This window comes from Canis lupus, chromosome 19 (genome assembly GCF_003254725.2).
Source record: "Canis lupus dingo isolate Sandy chromosome 19, ASM325472v2, whole genome shotgun sequence".
NCBI classification, from domain to species: domain Eukaryota; kingdom Metazoa; phylum Chordata; class Mammalia; order Carnivora; family Canidae; genus Canis; species Canis lupus.
In genome coordinates, this window is record NC_064261.1 from 39274385 (window position 1) to 39293472 (window position 19088).

Below are 19088 nucleotides of genomic sequence, written 5' to 3' on the forward strand. Positions count from 1 at the left end.
TTCTGTGTAGATTCTATGTGTAGTGAAGAAATAGGGATGATACAGATAACTGGTACATAACTAATGGAGGGGAGCAACTTTTGAGTTAATCCTGAGAAGGGATATTTTAAAAGTAATTTGGTTTGGTCTGGGGATTGTCATATGATAGTTCTGTTGTAATTTCTAAAATTACTTTTATTGGCAGTAATGTTTATTTAATTTCTTACCTGTCACAAATGTCTGACCAAGCTCATATGGAATATTGGGAAAGGGGGTGGTCAGATGGAAGCATTATTGTTTTCTGCTTTTTCATTTTCCACTAGTATACCAGCTGTGTAGAGTTTCTCTAAAGTTATTTTTGGTGTAATGGCTAGAACACTGATAACTAAAAGATTGTGCTCCTTCATTTTAACTTTGGGTAACAGCTTATTGATCCATTTGATTGAGATCCCTGTTCTTATTTTTAAAATAATAGCATACATTGGTTCCCTTTAAAAGACTATACAATAATTTCAGTAAGTATGCTGACTTTTAGGTTTTTGTGCTAAACCTTATGGCTTAGGAAAAGTAATTTGTGGACCTGTTGGTTTAAGTCCTATACACAGTGCTTCTATAAAGGGTTATTAATTTTTTATCATTATCAAAATATCTAACCTTGATTACAGTTTATGGGAGGCATGGACTAAACTGTAGTGGATAAAAAGCAGAAAGTGTAAATCTTAAGAATTTAGGAAGATAACCAGCCTTAATTTTTCTAACCAGTTCTACTTCTCTGTAACTAAAAGTTTGGTAAACTAAGCAGAAAGGCTGTTTCATTAGTACATGGTCCAAGGCAGCCCTGGTGGCTCAGCGGTTTAGCGCCGCCTTCTGCCCAGCGCCTGATCCTGGAGACCCAGGATCGAGTCGAGTCCCACATCAGGCTCCCTGCATGGAGGCTGCTTTTCCCTCTGCCTGTGTCTGGCTTTCTCTCTCTTTCCCTCTCTCTGTGTCTCTCATGAATAAATAAATAAGATCTTTAAAAAAAATAGTATATGGTCCAGATAATGATAAAAAAAACTCCTTTGTAATCCATCGATCTACATATGAAAGGGGGGGAAAGCCTGTATTTATTTGTATCCATGGTTAGTAAAATTGCTAGAATTTTTTTCTTTCGTGGAGACAACAGAAATTTCTTTTCAGCGGCAGTGCATTCATTGAAGAACACAGATCTTTTGCCCAGTTTTCAAAAACAGAAAACCATTATTTTTGTCATGTCTGATACAAGTATCCCTAACCTGACTTTTTATTCTCCTGCTACCATTTGCATGGTAAATGTTTTTCCATCCCTTCACTTTCAATCTGTGTTTTTAGGTCTGAAATTAGTCTCTTGTAGACAATATATAGATGGATCATGTTTTTTAAATCCATTCATTGACATTTAAAGTAATTATTGAGGGACGCCTGGGTGGCTCAGTGGTAGCTGCCTTTGGCTCAGAGCATGATCCCGGGGTCCTGGGATGAGTCTTGCATCAGACTCCCCACAGGGAGCCTGCTTCTCCCTCTGTGTATGTCTCTGCCTCTCTCTTTGTGTGTCTCTCATGAATAAATAAAATCTTTTAAAAAATTATTGATAGATATGTACTTATAGCCATTTTGTTACTTGTTTTCTGGTTGTTTTAGAGTTCTCTGTTCTTTTCTTCTTCTTGTGGCTCTCTTCCCTTGTGGCTTGATGAGTTTCTTCAGTGTTATGCATGGATTCCTTTCTCTTTTTGTGTGCATCTATTGTAGGTTTTTGATTTGTGGTTATTATTATGTTCATATATAACATCTTATGGGTATAGTCTATATGAAGTTGATGGTCTCTTTATGTTTGCACATGTCCAAAAAGCACTAAATTTTTACTCCCCACCCCCCATGTTTTAGGTATATGATACCACATTTTACATCCTTTAATTTTCTGTCCCTTGACTGATTTTTATAGATATAATTTATTTTACATTCGTGTGTTTTAGCCTCCATGCTGGCTATATGTGATTAATCTACTACCTTTATTATATGTTTGCATTTACCTGTGAAACAGAAGACCCACTTGAAAGTACTGTTTTATGAATGCTTAATAAATTGCCTGCCTCAGATTCCTTTTTTTTTTTAAATAAGTGTATAAGATACACCAGGAAAGTTACTGAGAATTATTTCATCTTAAGACACATTGTACTCAAAAGGTTAGATGAAAAGAGGGTCTTAAAGTTACATAAATAAGTCCTTTTGAGATAAAAACTTCCCAACCTCCCCCAAAAAATTTCAGGGAAAAAATATAAGACTTTATGAGTGAAATAATTTGATTAATTGATTCCATGCAGATAATTTGTTGAGCTCCTCTGTATAGTCCAAATAACTATACAGTGGTAAGTGTGATAAATGCTATTAAAGAAAAGTGTGAAAGAAACAGGTTCTAAGAAAGAATATAGGAAGTTGTTCTGGGCAAAGGAAACAGCATGTTCAAGTAACTTGAGACAGGAAAGAGCTTGGCAAGTACAGAGATAAGCCAAAATGTAAAGAGTTTTGTGATTAAAGGGCAGAAGTTGAGGTTGAAAAGATAAAGACCCAATCATGCCTGCCTTGTAGGCCCCATTACAGATGCTTATTTCTAACCTAAGAGCAGTGGGAAGCCTGTGGTAAATACTTAACTAAGGCATAACATGTGGTCATATGTGTTTTTAGAATATCGTTATGGATGTTCCAGTTTGAATAGATAAGAAGGGAATGAGGAAAGCAAACTATACACTACTATTGGAGTAGTGAAGCTGGAGATCCTGCTTGCTTGGATCTAGGGTAGCAGCAGTGAAAAATAGAAAAATAAACAGGAGGTGGATAAAATTTGCAGTAGTAATTAACTGCATAGGAGGATTAGAAAAAGGGTTGTAGCAGTCCACAGATGCTTCTTACAGCATGCTGGGTGAAAGATAGTGCCACTTACTGAAATGAGGAATACCAAAGGAGAACCAAGCTTGGGGCAGAATTGAATATTGTTAGAATTTGTATTAAAATGTAATCCTGTTTTTAGCTTTGAGTTTAAAGTCCCCAGGTAGGCATGTGTTTGTCTTGATTTTTCAAATAATGAAAAAAAAATGTATGGTCAGATATTTATTGGTTTTATGAGACTTCTTTGCAATGAAGAGGGAAGGTCAAAGTCAAGGCTGAGGTATAGTACAGACTTTTAGGCAGCTTAAGCAATGGCCCCACATCCTCTGTCCTATTAGAGTTAGAAGGATCTACTCTGTATTATTTGAGAGGGAAACCATTACCTTTGGCCTAGTTTTCTTGGTCTAAAAATTCGGGGACAGAACTGTATGATCTGTAAAGCTACTTCTGGTTTGAAGATTCTCTGAGTGTTTGTTTCACATGCACATGAAATTTCCAGTGAGCACAAGAATACTCCTTTGAGCCATGTTCTTGGTATGTGAATAAGGAGGTCCTTCTAGTAGTAGTGATCCCGTTAATATTCGTTACAGCATATGTGTGTTAAATAGGACCCTAGTGGTCTAAAGGAGCACATGCAGGTACTCCCTAGAGTCCTTATTTGTTTTTCATGTTAGAAGCTTTGGGTTCATGTTTGTTTTTATGGCAAAAATTTCCAAAGTCTTACAAATACAGGATACAAATTTACAGAATGATTTGAAAAGGCTTCTCCTGGGTTAGAATTAGTAATGTATTTCATACTTCTCTGCTATAATTCCATCTATATACTAGCATTAGATTCCCATAGGAGCATTCCTGTTGTTACTAGCATTGCATGTTCTTTAGAGTACTGTTTCTATGGAGTTCAGCATAACAAAGTCATCAGCCTAGCTGAAGATATCTCTGTTTCTGCTATTTCTCAGCTTTATTAAGGAAGTAAAGATTTATATGCTTTTATTATCAGTGTATCTACAGAACAGACTCCAATATAGTGATACTTAGCAGACAAAATATATCTGTTTTAAGAATGGCCACATATTGATAATTGTTGAAGTCAGGTAAAGGCTACATTTGAGATTCATTACACAGTTCTCCCTACATTTGTGTATATGTGAAATTTTCCATAATAAAAAATTAAACTAAAAAAAAGTCATCTTTTATTTTTTAAAACGTTACTTTTTTAGAAGTATTATATATATATATACACACATATATATATTTATTCTTGCATCAAGTTTGCAGTATTCCTTAAACTGCAGTAATTTTTAGAGAAAAAAATTAGCCATAGTAATTCAGTGTTTATGAGTATTTCAATGCTAAGTTTTATATATGAGTCTTCATATTTTGTTTCAGGGACAGAATGATGCTGTTGAAATTGGAACAAGAAATTTTAGATTTCATTGGTAATAATGAGTAAGTCCTGACATTTAACAAGAAAACAAATTGTCATCATAGTTCTCCTTAACTTACTAAATTAGTTTCTATTCTATTTCTAGGTCTCCACGTAAAAAATTTCCCCCAATGACATCTTACCATAGGATGCTATTACACAGAGTAGCCGCTTACTTTGGATTAGACCACAATGTTGATCAGAGTGGGAAGTCTGTCATAGTCAACAAAACGAGTAATACAAGAATGTAAGTATCATTAAATGTAGGCATTTGTTAAGTATATATGTGACCATATTTATCTTCCTACTGTACCTTTCATCCAAGTTTTCCACGTTTTAGCAGTCTAATTAAGCATTATGTGACACCCTGATGTAATAGGGCCAAAAAATACAGAAAATGTATGTTAGCACACTGTATACAAAATGAACTGGTCTAAGCTAAAATAAGGCAGATCAATGAGGACTGGTTTAAAAAAGCAAAAACAAAAAAACTGCAGAAGTAATATCAGTGACGTTTGAAAACCATTCACTTGATTTTTTTAGTCAATGTAATTTAGATAGCTGCGGCCAACCTTAGGCAACCTTAGGCAAATCCTTTTTTGTTTGGTTTGGTTTGATTTTTTAATTCAAGTTAACATACAGTGTAAAATTTGTTATGTGTGTGTTTTTTTTTTAAGGCAGATTTTGACACATTCATTTAATCTCCCATTATTTTAACATCCTTTCAACCTCTGACTTTGCTTCTTTCTCCACAAATCTCAAAAAAGGTAGATTGTTCATTAATGTAGTATTATCCATAATGTTGTACCCCCTTCTGACCTACATATAATTCACTGGGGAAAAGTTTTTAAGGAGTTAAGAGGAGCCTTAAAAAGTGATACGTTTATAGTGTGGCTGAATTATATCATCAGTGTTGGTATTTGGGAGCAAATGACCCAATGTAGAGACACCTAAAATTTTAACATGTACACAGCACCTCTTCCGCCTATTTGTAAAAAAAACTTGTTCTAAAGCAACTAGTTGAGTTCAGCAAAATTTATACTTTGGAAGCATTTTCTGTATCAATTTCATATCTGGCAACAGTGGGTCTGTGTAATGAGCAGTAGTCCGCTTCAGATGACATAGATAATGCTAAAATTAATTATTTTTCTGCTTTTCTTTTAGCTTTATTTCTCTTAGAGTCTTATCTATGAACCATTCAATTTGTATGATTGTGTTTAATTCACTCAAATCCCTTCTGTTATAATGGACTTTACTCTTACAGCTGCCATATTGTTTCCTGGAACAAAGTTGGTTTTCTTCCATTTCATATAGTATTTTGTCAACTAAATACACTGGTGGAACCTAGTATTTTTAAAATGTTTTTTCCTACAATTCAAATTAAATTAATGAAGATAGATGTCTTTGAAAAGGATCTTGTCTTTCTTTAGAGATTATATTTGACCTGCCGCAAATGTGAATCTGATTTAATTTTCCTCTGCTTGTCCCTTACTCTTTTAAAAATATCCTCATCAATTAGTCTTTTCCCAATTAGTTATAGCTCAAATAATCATAAGATAGGAGCTGAACTGAAGGTGAATAGAACTCTAATTCATTTAACCAGTACCTTTCAACATTACTCAGAGCTGCTGGATACCCAAGCACATGTACATTAGCAGGCATTTTGTCTAACATTTCGACTGATGACTCTCTAAGGTTTTCGATACAGTGTAACCTCAGTTATTTGAATGCTGTGATTGACATCAGAAAGCTTTAGGGTTCTCTTTATAAAAGTAATCAAAGGTTGAGCTAAACACATGTTTATGATGTACTTAAAGAAGAATGGATAAGTAGTGTAATTAGACATTCAGATCATTGAAGTTACACTGTATTCTTATTTTATATCTTCTGGAATATGAAGAAGGTGTAAATCAGAAAACCTTAGAGATCTGCGCCACATTGAATAAATGCAAACTTACCTTTTCCTCATAGGCAAATTACCCGCTCCAGCCTTGAACCAGTGGTGTTGTGGATGTCAACAACCCGGTGTCCACTGGGGTGTCTCAATGGAGCGGGAAGTTGGAGATTGCAGGGCAGTAATTTCAGGCATCTATAAAAGAAAGAGGTAAGACAGTCTTAAGGTTAGCTGAAATGCCTGCCAATGCTATTTGGTGTGGGAATCCAGCTGCTCTTAGAAAAGTTGCCAGGTAAATAAATAAAATTTTTAAAAAAAAAAAAAAGGGGATCCCTGGGTGGCGCTGTGGTTTGGCGCCTGCCTTTGGCCCAGGGCGCGATCCTGGAGACCCGAGATCGAATCCCACATCGGGCTCCCAGTGCATGGAGCCTGCTTCTCCCTCTGCCTGTGTCTCTGCCTCTCTCTCTCTCTCTCTGTGACTATCATAAATAAATAAAATTTAAAAAAAAAAAAAAAAAAAAAAAAGAAAAGTTGCCAGGCCCTTGGTTAAACCTTATAGTTGACTTTAGAATAAGAATCTCCCACCCAAGTAGAGACGCCTTCAATAAGAAAATAGGACCTTTAACAGCACAAAATAGTTGATATAAGTAAGCAGAGCAGTCATATGACAGAAATAACAACATCCTGCCATCTTCAGAACTAAATAGATAATCTTTCAAACTCCTAAAGAAAGCAGTCTTTGTCTCATCATTTTGGTCATGAAATTGTTTTTACTCTTTTATTATTCTTCTAGTTTTATATATAGCTCTGTGTGGTGATCTGCTCTTCATTTCACTCATCTAAGGATGTTTTAAAATAGAGATTTCTTCAACTTAGATCATTTTTATTTTTAAATCTCCTTTTGCATAATTTGACAGGATATAGAAACAGTATGTTATTAAAAATTCACTAGATTAAAACAAATATTCAAAAAAGTTACATGAATATTATATATAATGCTATATGTGGTCACATTTGCTGAAGATGTCATTACTTAGGTTTATTTGGTTTAGAAATGTACTTAGGGTATCACAATCTGTTATGTTATTATATAATATATATTTAAACTATATGTAAAAATACACTTGAATTCATTTAGATTTCCTTTGTGCCTCTAAATATATTTTTATGTATCTTGTATTTCAAAAGAGTAATTCTAATTTTATAATAGGATGTCATTAAGTCACAAGAGTATTAATTAATTTTGTTGAAGCTGACAATATATTTTAGAAAGTGAAGTTAAACATAATTTTAATTTTCCACAGAACACAGCCTTATTATGTCTGTCTTCTGGATCTCATTAGAACTTGCAACATTTCTATAGAGGAAAGACCAATCGGCCATTAAATGTATTGTTATAATTTCATAATTATTACTTTATATTACAGCTTTAACCTCCAAAAAAGAACTATTTCCTTTCTAATTTGTTTCAGTTAATATAAAACAAAGATGCACCCTGCTATAATTCAGAATCCTTGTAAACTTGGTAGCATTTTGAATGAGCCTCTTAGGTTTTAGGTAACTCAACCACAAAATATTTTATTACTTTCAATTATGTCACATCAAACCAGGTATTATAGAGTATAATATAAGTAAATATAAGGTAAAGTACTATATGCTTTTTTCTTTTACCCAGAATTTTTTCTTAGATTTAGAGGAGGCAATGCAAAAAAAGAATAAATAGACTTTGAGTCTAACATACCATCACTCCAAATGTGACCCATTCATGCGCTTGCTCTTGACCCTGGACAGTTGCTTAAGCTATTTGAATGTCAGGGTTTTTTTAGTTTTTGGGGGGGTTTTTTGGGTTTTTTTACTAATATCTACAGTAATAACAAACTTCTCCTGAGTGCTTACTGTTTTAAGTGCTGTTCATCTATTAATTCATTTCCTTTTCAGAACAAGCCTATGAAGTAGGTATACTATAATTCAATTTACATAAATGAGGAAACTAGGGAACAGAAAGGTTAAGTAATTTGTGCATGCCCTGAAGCAACTAAAGTGGTAAAGCTAAATATTTGAACCCAAGCAGTCTGATTGCAGAACGTACAGTGAATTTGTGATATGGCCTTTCATTCATAACATAGGGTAGTTAATTAACATTTTCTCATAAAATTATTACAAAGAGTAAATGAGATAAGTATTAATTATTAGTGGCACTAGTAATAATTTTTTATTGCTTTGATTACATAAAATGTTATATTTAACTTTTCTGCAAATATTGTATACTGTCTCTTCTGTTCCCTTGGGATTTTTTTAGACCTGATCAGAAATTCAATGAACATATTAAGGATGATAAAGGTGAAGATTTTCAGAAACGATATATCCTCAAGAGAGATAACTCCAGCTTTGACAAAGATGATAACCAGGTAATCTGTGACAATTGTAGCTTTCTTCTAAGTGCAGGACTTAGACCAGCAGATCATTTTCCCAAGAATTAATTGTTCTTGTTTCTTTAGATGAGAATACGTTTGAAAGATGACAGAAGAAGCAAATCTATAGAAGAAAGGGAAGAAGAGTACCAGAGAGCTAGAGACCGAATATTTTCCCAAGATGTATGTACTGACTTAGATTTAGATCTCACTGTTAGAATATATGCTAATTGCATTATAAGAACTCATTTCTTTTATTATCTATTGATCATTTGTAACATATTTGTTATGTATAAAGTCACTTGTTAGAAATGAGATCTGTCTTGTTCATATTGATAATTTAATATCTTATAAAATGCTACATTGCAGCAGTTATATAAATATTTCAAAATTTGCATGAAGATAGACTATAGGAGCAGTGTAACGGACTGAGTATATAGTTTGTATACTTTTTTTTTCTTCCAGACTTCTCAGAGACTTGAAATTTTAAGAACATTGGTCATAGTCTACAAAATCATGTACTCTAAATTCTTCTCGGTAGTAGACTTTTCTCGATAAGTAACTTGTTTCTTCTTTTAAAATAAAACTAATTAGGGGCACCGGGGTGGCTCAGTCAGTTAAGCATCAGTCTCTTGATCTCGGCTCAGGCCTTGATTTCAAGGTTGTGAGTTCAAGCCCCACATTGGGCTCTACCCTGGGTATGGCACTACTTTTAAATAAATAAATAAAACTAATTAATTTTTAGATTATGTTTGTTTTCTACTTATACGTGATTATATGAAAGAAGTCTTCCAAGTGGCTAATTATTTTATATATGTATTTGAGAAGAGATTTAGTTTGGTTTTATCAGTGTCTGTTAAGTACCCATTCTATACAGTCCTAGGTATTATTCAAAGATATATGAATGTATGTAATTTGTCTTAACATTGCCAGAGATAGAAATTGCCTCAATATTAAAAAGAGTAACATTAAAATCTAAACTGTCAGTTAATGTTCATACAAACCATATTGAGCACCCATAGTAGGTGCTATGCTGAGCACTGGAGGACATATCCATAAATAGTTAAAATACTCCAAACAAAAAAATAAATAAATAAATAAATAAATAAATAAATAAATAAATAAATAAATAAATAATAAAAAAAATACTCCAAACAATGCTATATGTGGTAGATACTATCATTGTTTGTATTTTACAGATAAGGAAACTGATGTTCTAGGAGGCTAAGTAAATGGCAAAACATCATGTAAAAAATGATAGAGTTGAGATTTCAGCCCAGCTTTGCTGCACTCAGAGTCTAAACTAGATGTATTTCTCTCTCTAGTTTATGAGATCTCTACCCTAAGTAACCAGGTAATGACAAGGTAGTATATGATTTGTGCAGAGACATGAAGGTAAAATAAGAGACACAGTTGAGAAGCACCACAAACCAGAACTAAAAAGTGAGGGGGAGAGGCGACCTACAGGAACCCTCCAAGTAAGGATCAGTATTTGCAGAGGCCCAGCGATAAAGGAGAACTTGACAGATAAGGAATTAAAAGATTCAGAGAAGCTAGACTATAGCCTAGGTGACAGAGGAAGTGAGGAAAAGTTTAGATTAGAGAAATAAGCAGGAAGCAGATGACTCAAGCATGGAAGCTGGTTAAGATGGTTGGGCTTTTAGAGCAGGACTCAACAAACTTTTTTGGTAAAGGGCCAGATAATTAGTATTTAAGGCTTTTAAGAGCCATGCAGTCTTTATTGCAACAACTCACATCTGCCTTTTTTTTTTTTCTTTTCTTTTTTTCTTTTCTTTTTAATGATTCTATAATAAAAATTTATCACATCTACCTTTTTAATATGAAGGCAGACCTGGAAAATAAATGGATGGATATGGCCATGCACCAGTAAAACTTTATTTGCAAAAACAGGTGACTGACCATAGTTTGCTGACCCCTGTGCTAGAACATTACGGAAATATTAAGGAGGGAAGACTTGATCAGATTGACATTTTAGAGAGACTGCTGTGGCTTCTGTTGTTTAACTTGGATGAATTAGGGCAAAAACTACTACCTGGGAATCTAGTTAGAAGACTGTTGTAATAATACAAGCAAGAATGGGGTGGCCTTAGCTGGGTTAATAGCATTAGAAGAGTTTGGCTATGAGCTGCATTGAGGTATAGCTGCTTGTTCACTGCTATAACCACAGCCAAAGCACAGGTAATCAAAATATTTGTTAAATGAATGAGGCGGGATCTACAGATTGGTGTATACCTTCAATATATAATCATGAAAATGGGTTTACTTGTTTAGAAGAGAGTATTTGAATTTCAAATTAATGTGTACCACAAAAATGAATGGCTTCTAGATGTAGATCTGTTAAAAGAATGCATTGTGTCTCCAAGCCAGAAATAATTTCATTATTATTGTTTGTGTATCCTTATCACCATTCTGGATTTTGGGGGCAGGGTGGGTAATACTTTTTAAATATTATACATGTTTTTGGTTGTTGTCATTGGTTTACAGATGCATGATGTATTTGACAAAAGCTCAACTTTTTATATCTATTCTTTCTTTCTAGTCCCTGTGTTCCCAAGAGAATTATATTATTGACAAAAGGTGAGGGAATTTTTAACATTCGTTTGTTAACTATCTGACTGATGCTAACAAAAATAAAAATGTCTTATTAAAATGCCAACAGAATCCAAGACGAAGATGCTAGTAGTACCCAGCAGAGACGTCAGATATTTAGGTATTGAAAGCATGTTTTCATACAGTATTGAAACATCAAAGCATTTTCTTCTCTATTCTTTCCCTTTTTGTCCCTATTAGCTTCTCAAAGTTGATTTCTAAATTACAGAGTTAATAAAGATGCTTCAGGGAGATCAACAAATAGCCATCAAAGCAGCACTGAGAATGAGCTGAAGTATTCTGAACCACGACCCTGGAGCAGTACGGATTCCGACAGTTCTCTCCGAAACTTCAAGCCTGCTGTAACCAAAGCCAGCAGCTTCAGTGGAATCTCGGTCCTGACAAGAGGTGATAGTTCTGGGAGCAGCAAAAGCATAGGCAGGCTTTCAAAAACAGGTATAAATGTTTATCTAGAACTGTGCAATCAAAACAGTAGTTTCCCTGTTATTGTCTTAGCTCTTTATCATGTGGCTTCTGCAGTTATCCTAACATAAAAAGTTCCTACTAGCAGTGCTTTGAGCACCTCCACAGTACTTAAATGGTAATATATGTATCAACATTAGGATTCATTCTCTGTTGGAGAGAAATTGACAAACATCAATTAAAGTAAAAATTCTCTCTTATGACACAAACTTAATCAAGTTAGTTCAGTGAAATGTCATCTCTTTTTTGAGTCCCCAGAGGTGGTTGGAAATTCTTCATTGCTTATTTATAATTGGAAGGCCTGGTTTCTCACCTAGGATTATTTAACATTGATTGTATTTTCAGCTAATAGTATCAATTATTGATTGCATTTTTCATGAGAAAGTCCTTCATTTGCCATTCAGAAAATCAATAAAATCATCAAGGAGTTTCTGAGGAATTTTAGAACTAAGGAAAAATGATGTGATACAATTATCATGAATGAGTGAGAAATTTTGGTAACATGCTCATTTCTTAGTTCTTTGCTTAAATTTAGAGTGCCTTACATTGAGGCTCATACATTTTCTCTTCACCTTCACTAACTGGATTCAGTACTAGAGAAGCTCACATCTCGCTTAGGATCCTTATAAATCTTTATTTTTATCCCAAAATAAGCATTGAAAGTTAACAGAAATGGCTCTCTATCTTTAGCCTATTTGGGTGAGCCTAGACACATGGTATTGTACAGATAATAATCAAAGGGGGGAGATATTTGAAGATAGCCAAATATTTTTTTTGATCCTTATCTTTATAGTCAGTGCTTTAACTTGTTAAGGCTTATGAACTGCACCTTTACGCTTATGATGTGGATATTAAAAATGTCTTAGTGTATATGATAGAATATGGCTAAAGACAGATAAATTTTATTGACTTTATTAATATAAAAATATGCATATATTCAAGATATGCATTTATTTGAAAAATAGTTGCTCAGTCATCATAACAGAAAAAAATTACTGTTTATAAGAATGTCACTTAAGCACACACTACTAAATTAAAACATTTAAGATCATGTATTATTTGTAATTTGTACTATCTTTAGAGATGAAAAGAAACATTGACCCTTCTTTTAATAGGGAAAAATTATTTTTGATGGAGTTTTTATCAGTAGTCATTTGGCACAACTTAAAATAGAAGTTATCCATCAGAAGGCAGTCTGTATAGCATATCATATTTGTTTATTTTATTCATTAAAGATCAATTCTCCATCCCAGGGTCAACTCTTATTCAAAACCTAATTAACTATATATATTTTCAAAATCTTTTTCTTTCTTTCATTGTCTTATTATCTACTTTTAGCCATAATACTGTAAGTCAGTAACATTTTCAGTCTTTGGGTAATAGAAAATGAAATAGATTGCAGAGATGAAAACATCTAAAAATAAACAATGAAATTTTTAAGTTTAGTGAGAAATTTTAAACTGATGCAAATATAAGTACTCAGAATATTTTTCATGCTGTCTTTGTCCCTTGATATGATATAAAATGTAAAGTTGACTTTACATCATAGGAAGATGCTATGATTATGAGCATAAAATGGAATTCTGCAGTGAGACTTCACAGTTGTTTCTCTTGATTGAGAATTTATCATTTTTGTTATCTCCTACACTACTCTTAATCTTTCTGTGTTCTTATAGATAAGGGGTTTCTGATATAAGAGGTTTTGGGCATTTGGCTGTACTATGTTCTTTTTCCTGGGGGAAACTTATACTCTGTATATTCCTAAGTGTTAATCTAAAAAGGTAAAATGTACATAACTTTGTGCTTTGGGGAATGTGGGTAATGTGCTTTTTGTGGCTGTTTGTGGCTGGTGTTATTATACACTTGCTTAAGTTGCATGCTTTGGCTATGACTTCTCTGATGACTTATGTGATCAGTTTGCTGTATTAAACTTGTTCATGATGGGGAGGGGGAAGCAAAATTATACAGTAAATCAAAAATAGCCAATGCTTTATGTGGTAACCGCATGTTATGCAATGTGAATTTTATTGTTACGTATTTAAAACGCGAGTTTTTATATGAGGTTTAAAAAATCCATATTTTTCATTACTCCTCCCCTAGGTTCTGAGTCTTCTGGTAGTGTAGGGTCATCTACGGGCTCTCTTTCTCACATCCAGCAGCCTCTTCCAGGTACAGCTCTCAGCCAGTCTTCTCATGGCGCACCTGTCGTCTATCCAACTGTCAGCACTCATAACTCTCTTTCCTTTGATGGTGGCCTAAATGGGCAAGTCGCATCTCCTAGCACTAGCTTCTTTTTGCTTCCCTTGGAAGCGGCAGGCATACCACCTGGCAGTATTCTGATCAACCCACAAACAGGTTGGTATCCAGAAAAAGGTGTTTATTTCAGTTGAGATAGCAGAAGTTATTGAAATTTAAAGAATGTATATTAAATGTATTATTTGTGTATGTGTTGTCAGCTTTTTATTTTTCATGGATAATTAGCATTTCCCCAGAAGTTTAATAAAACATTTCTGCTAGAAAATGTTCTAAGACATATTTATATCAGAAAGTATTTTTCTCTTTGTGATATCCATATGTCATCTTTTGGGCCAAATGATGGCCTAACCATAATTGGAAAAATAGTTCATTTCCTAGAAATGAGACAACCACCATTGAAAGAGCTTTATTTGATTTAGAAAATAAAAATTGTCCTTGAGAAAAATAGTACACATTTTGTGAAGAAGGAGAAAGTAAGCAGCTCTTATTCTTTATAGAATAAAATAGAAAGAACCTATAAGTCATTATCCTTCTGAATATGCTAAGTTTTTTCTCTTGAGGAAAAAGGTAAGGGACATGTTATTAGAAAAAGAAACTAGGTAGTCTTTATGAAGTAATATTGAAGACACATTCTTTACAGTTAGGAAGTAGAAAATGAATATTTTCTATTTCTTTGAAAATAGAAAATTACCTAATTACAGTTAGGTAATAATTTCATTTATTCAGCATTTACTGTGTGTCATTTACTGTGCTAGGTGCTTTAAATACATTATTTATAATCATTATGACCACCCTATTAGATAGATGAAATTCTCATTTATAGATAAGGAAACTGAACCTCAGGGATTCAGAAACTAGTCATAATATATTTCATTATGCATACAGTATGGGCAAATATAGAAAACATCTTTTAAAAGATCCCATTAAGTCTTGGTCTCTGTTCGCAATATTATAGCCCAATAATTTTGTGAGATAATGAGAACAACCTTATAAATCATTTGATAACCATCTTAGAAATTCTCACACTTAACTGATACGGTCACGTCAGCATGGCAGTAGTGGGGCAAGGTAGGTACAGGTGAGAGTATCAGGGTCTCTGTGTGCTCCTGAACCTTTTCTTTTGTTATAGAGAAGACCATGGCTTGGAACTCATTAGCTTCAGATTTCTTTGCATCTCTTTTTTAAGATAAAGATTTGGAACTTTTGTTTCTATTATAAAAAATTGAATAACTGGCTATTCCGAAATTCAGTTTTTGCTTAATAATCATTATCTTCTTAACCTTCAGATGGATCATATTACTAAACTTCTAGCTTTTCTGAAGCAGGATATAAGATGACTTAATTTGCTATTTACTATTATTTTTCATTCAAAACATTTTACTGAGTTTTTGATAATATGAAAGGTTCAGCTGAATAGGAAACAATAAGAGTGAGCAGCTGATCAGCCTGAAATTGAATTGTATTCTTAATTTTAAATGAATCCAAAAGTGATCTCTTTGCCTTTTGAGAAAAACATTACAACACATCCAACTTTTTTCAGACAGTCCTCAAGTTACTTTTAAAACATGTTTCCACCCAAATCTTCTCTTTTTTTTTTCAAAATTATTTAACAGTCAACAAATACCAGCATGATTTGTTCTCATATAACTAAATCATCAAGAAACTCATGAAAATCACTTGAATTTGAAGGACTCTGCCCACTTGATAGTAATGGAATGGTATATATTCTTCTCTCCCCACAATTATTTTATTATATGTCACAAGTTAAAAAAAATGAGGAGGGGGATTTACCCTGGATGAAAAGATATTATGAGAACAATTTTTAAAATTATTATTTAGTCAAATTTCTCTTACTTCATTCTGTATTCTTCATATTCTCAATGGATATCATAGTGTATTTCACATGGTCCTTTTTTTTCCTGGTTTCTTTTAAAAAAAAATAATATACTGTATAGAATAAGGAAAAATACTAACCTGTGAATCTGTTTACCTGTACACTGAAAAAAAAATCGGGAAGAAGGTATCTAAATTGTTAACTATACAATTATGGGGAATTAGTTTCTTTTGATCTCTATTTATTGGTTATTTTCCCACAATCAAAATAATACTTTATATAATTTTTAAAAAGTTGTTTAGAATGTATATGTAGAAAAGAGTAGAATTTGTTTACTTGGGCACTTAAGATATCCCCCCCCTTGTTAAGTAAAAACAAGCCTCAAATACTAAAGTTTTCTCTCTTATCTATGAATCAAGTCCACTGGAATTAAAAAGAAATAATTTCAGGAAATTCTTTAGAATTCAAAACTTACTTACAACTTTAGAAGTTATAAAATAAGGACTCTGCCATCAAGTCCATGATTTAAAATTTGAAGCTGTCAACCATTTTTAATTTTCATCAGTGTTAGTTTCACTAGTCCAGTATATGCAGCGTGGTCTGTAAATTAGGTCTTTCTCATCACCTAATAGAGGCTAATTAGTAATATTCCAGTATCCCAAAGACAAGAACTTTTTCTTAAAACTGAAATGCATTACAGCACTACAGGACTGCAGTCCTGTAACTGAATCCCTTGAGCAGGATATGTTTCAGAATTCAGAGGTATTTTAAAAATACCATGTATTATAAATAACCTCAGATTTTAAAGCAGCACCTCCCTAGTAAGACATTGAAGCACAATTTTCAAATATTTACATTAAGTTGCAAAAATATATACTATTAAAATAGCTTCATGTAAGGTCAGATTTGTTTCCCCTATTGAGAAAATCTTTTGGTTTACAGAAACTTGGGTCTTTAGGATTGTGAATCAGGATTATAGATGTGTTGTGAATTGTTTGTAGGATGACCTCTGTTCTGTCTCTATCGTAAATATTTTTCCCCCTCTTTTAATTTTTCAGGTCAGCCCTTCATAAACCCAGATGGAAGTCCAGTTGTGTATAATCCTCCTATGACTCAACAACAAGTTAGAACCCAAGTGCCTGGACCTCCACAGCCGCCTCTGCCACCCCCACCACCTCAACAACAAGCAGCTAATCACATTTTCTCACAGGTGCACATATCCATGATTACATAATGCTAAGTTTACCTGCCTTTGCATATTTGGGACTAGACTCACTAATTATAATTGGGATAGCCCAAGTATTTCTTAGAACTTTAATATTCTCTACCAGCAATGTCCCATTCCCTACTTGTAGGAAGAAAGGTCAACATGGGTTTTTCAGCTAATAAATATAGAATATGTATTGGAAAGAAGGGAATTTTGTATCTTATGAGCCTGTGTGGTGAGAATGTTCTCCCTATACTACAACAGCAAGAAATGGTTAAAAGGAATAAAAACAAAACTAGGATTATCCCAGTGAGCAAAAGTAAGTTGCCCTAAGGTTCAACAGATCAAGAAGCTAGAAGAAACTGAGTTGGGGTGCTCAGGTTCTGCAAGGTACTCTCCATCCCACCTCCCATGTGAGAGACAGGCAGAAACATTCTAAATTAGAATTCACAGAAGCACTCTTAGTAATGTCTTGAATTTGTATGTTAAGAGTTTACACATACACTTTCACAATCTGGCTTTTCCCCTCTAGATGTGTTATTCATCCTTGAGGAATTCGATTATACCAGTGTAAACTCTTTTACTTCTTTTCTATCTTTAAAGGTTGTGTAACAACTCAAAGACCGTTTGTACAGTTAGTTACACCTCTTTTTCCCATAAGGCTATCTAAATATTCCACTGATGGAACTTGCAGAATACTTTCTGATGATGTATGAAAAAGTATGATGTAAAATTGAACTGGAGAAATTTCCTTAGTTTTGCTCACAAGTTACATCCTTTGTGTTGTAAGGATAAAGAATGTATGAGCAGTTTGATACGGTTATCAAATATTTTTAAAGTTTTGTAGATAATTGTACCTCTGGCAATTAAGACTCTCAATACTGGGCAAGGCAGTTTACATACTGTAGAAGGATTTCTAGGTTTTTGCTGTGCTCCTAAGACAGAAATACATAGAGAAGAAGTTACCTAAAATTGATTCTAAAGACTCCCATATATCTGCTTCACCGCCCCATTTGATTACAAATGCTCAGATACACATTGGACTACGTAAAACTCCCTCCCTGGCCTTCTGTGCCTTGCTTTCATTCAGTTTGGTCCTGAAGTGTTTCTCCTTCATCGTCCTATGCATAGTTGTCTTTGCAGTGCTATGTATTTCACCGGGAGCTTTATACATCTGATTTTCATTTCATTTGGTAGAAATGTTTGTCTGGCAGCTTCAAAAAGTCTAAGGGTTTATCTATGGTTATATATTTCAGATTATTATCTCCTAGGAATAGTTTTGTCTGATTCAGATATGAGGCTATCCTAAATGAAGGTGTAGACAGCTTACTTTAGAAATAGAGCCTTATTAATGAACTGTAATTTGAAATCTTGGGATATATGTCAAACTTCATGGCTGCTTTTCCTGGCGTTGCCTCAGGTGATTCAGGCAGTTCATCTTCAGATACTAGAAGAGAAAGTTGATGAACAGATGATACTGAGTAACCATTTTTTGTGCTGAGATAATCAATCCATCCACTAAATTTCAGATAACCAAACAAAATAATACAGTGATTTCCAAAGCTTTCAGGTGGGCTACATTTCTTAAAACTAATCACTTCAAGAGGATGTCGTTTTACAGCCAGTTTTAATTTAAATAGGAAAAGGAAGTGCTAACTAAGGCTTTTTCTTTTCTAACTGGTGGCAGAATTTCACTTTGATCAACCAGGGTTCTCGCCCACATTTGTCTCATTACCACTTGACACACTAGGAGACAATAATTTATACTTTTGGTGCTCATAGGACTCGCCTTTCTTTTATCCCCCAGCAGTCTGAAGCTTTTATTTCATCTGACATTTACATAGTAGGTCAAGATGTCTGGAAGAAAGTTATGTCTTAATGGTTGTCTGACTTAGTAACAGATCGAATAGGCTGTATTTGGAAGTTCTAGAGCTACTGCACCTCATTTAGTATGATATGTGCTGTCATCCATTAGGAAGTTTGCTAATTTTTAGTTAAGAGGTTGTTGAGAGACCCCTGGCTCTATAGATCTTTCAGCTTTTACCTTTTTACCTTTTTTTAGTGCTTTTACATTTACTAGTTTTTTT

General features: G+C 33.8%; 1 protein-coding gene across 18 annotated transcripts in view; it reads left to right on the forward strand.

Moving 5' to 3' along the window:
* R3HDM1 (R3H domain containing 1) overlaps positions 1 to 19088 on the forward strand; it is a 196520-nt gene that overhangs the window by 96263 nt on the left and 81169 nt on the right. For 8 of the 18 annotated variants that reach the window (XM_035702251.2, XM_025430361.3, XM_035702252.2 and 5 more), the window contains 10 exons: positions 4270 to 4329; positions 4413 to 4553; positions 8500 to 8608; positions 8699 to 8794; positions 9077 to 9148; positions 11172 to 11209; positions 11292 to 11342; positions 11451 to 11677; positions 13805 to 14059; positions 16853 to 17004. In XM_035702251.2, coding sequence (XP_035558144.1) covers positions 4270 to 4329; positions 4413 to 4553; positions 8500 to 8608; positions 8699 to 8794; positions 9077 to 9148; positions 11172 to 11209; positions 11292 to 11342; positions 11451 to 11677; positions 13805 to 14059; positions 16853 to 17004 — 1201 coding nt within the window. Of the gene's footprint in view, positions 1 to 4269; positions 4330 to 4412; positions 4554 to 6277; positions 6411 to 8499; positions 8609 to 8698; positions 8795 to 9076; positions 9149 to 11171; positions 11210 to 11291; positions 11343 to 11450; positions 11678 to 13804; positions 14060 to 16852; positions 17005 to 19088 lie in introns of those variants that run through there. The other 10 variants (XM_035702255.2, XM_035702256.2, XM_035702260.2 and 7 more) reach the window with 4 other exon arrangements.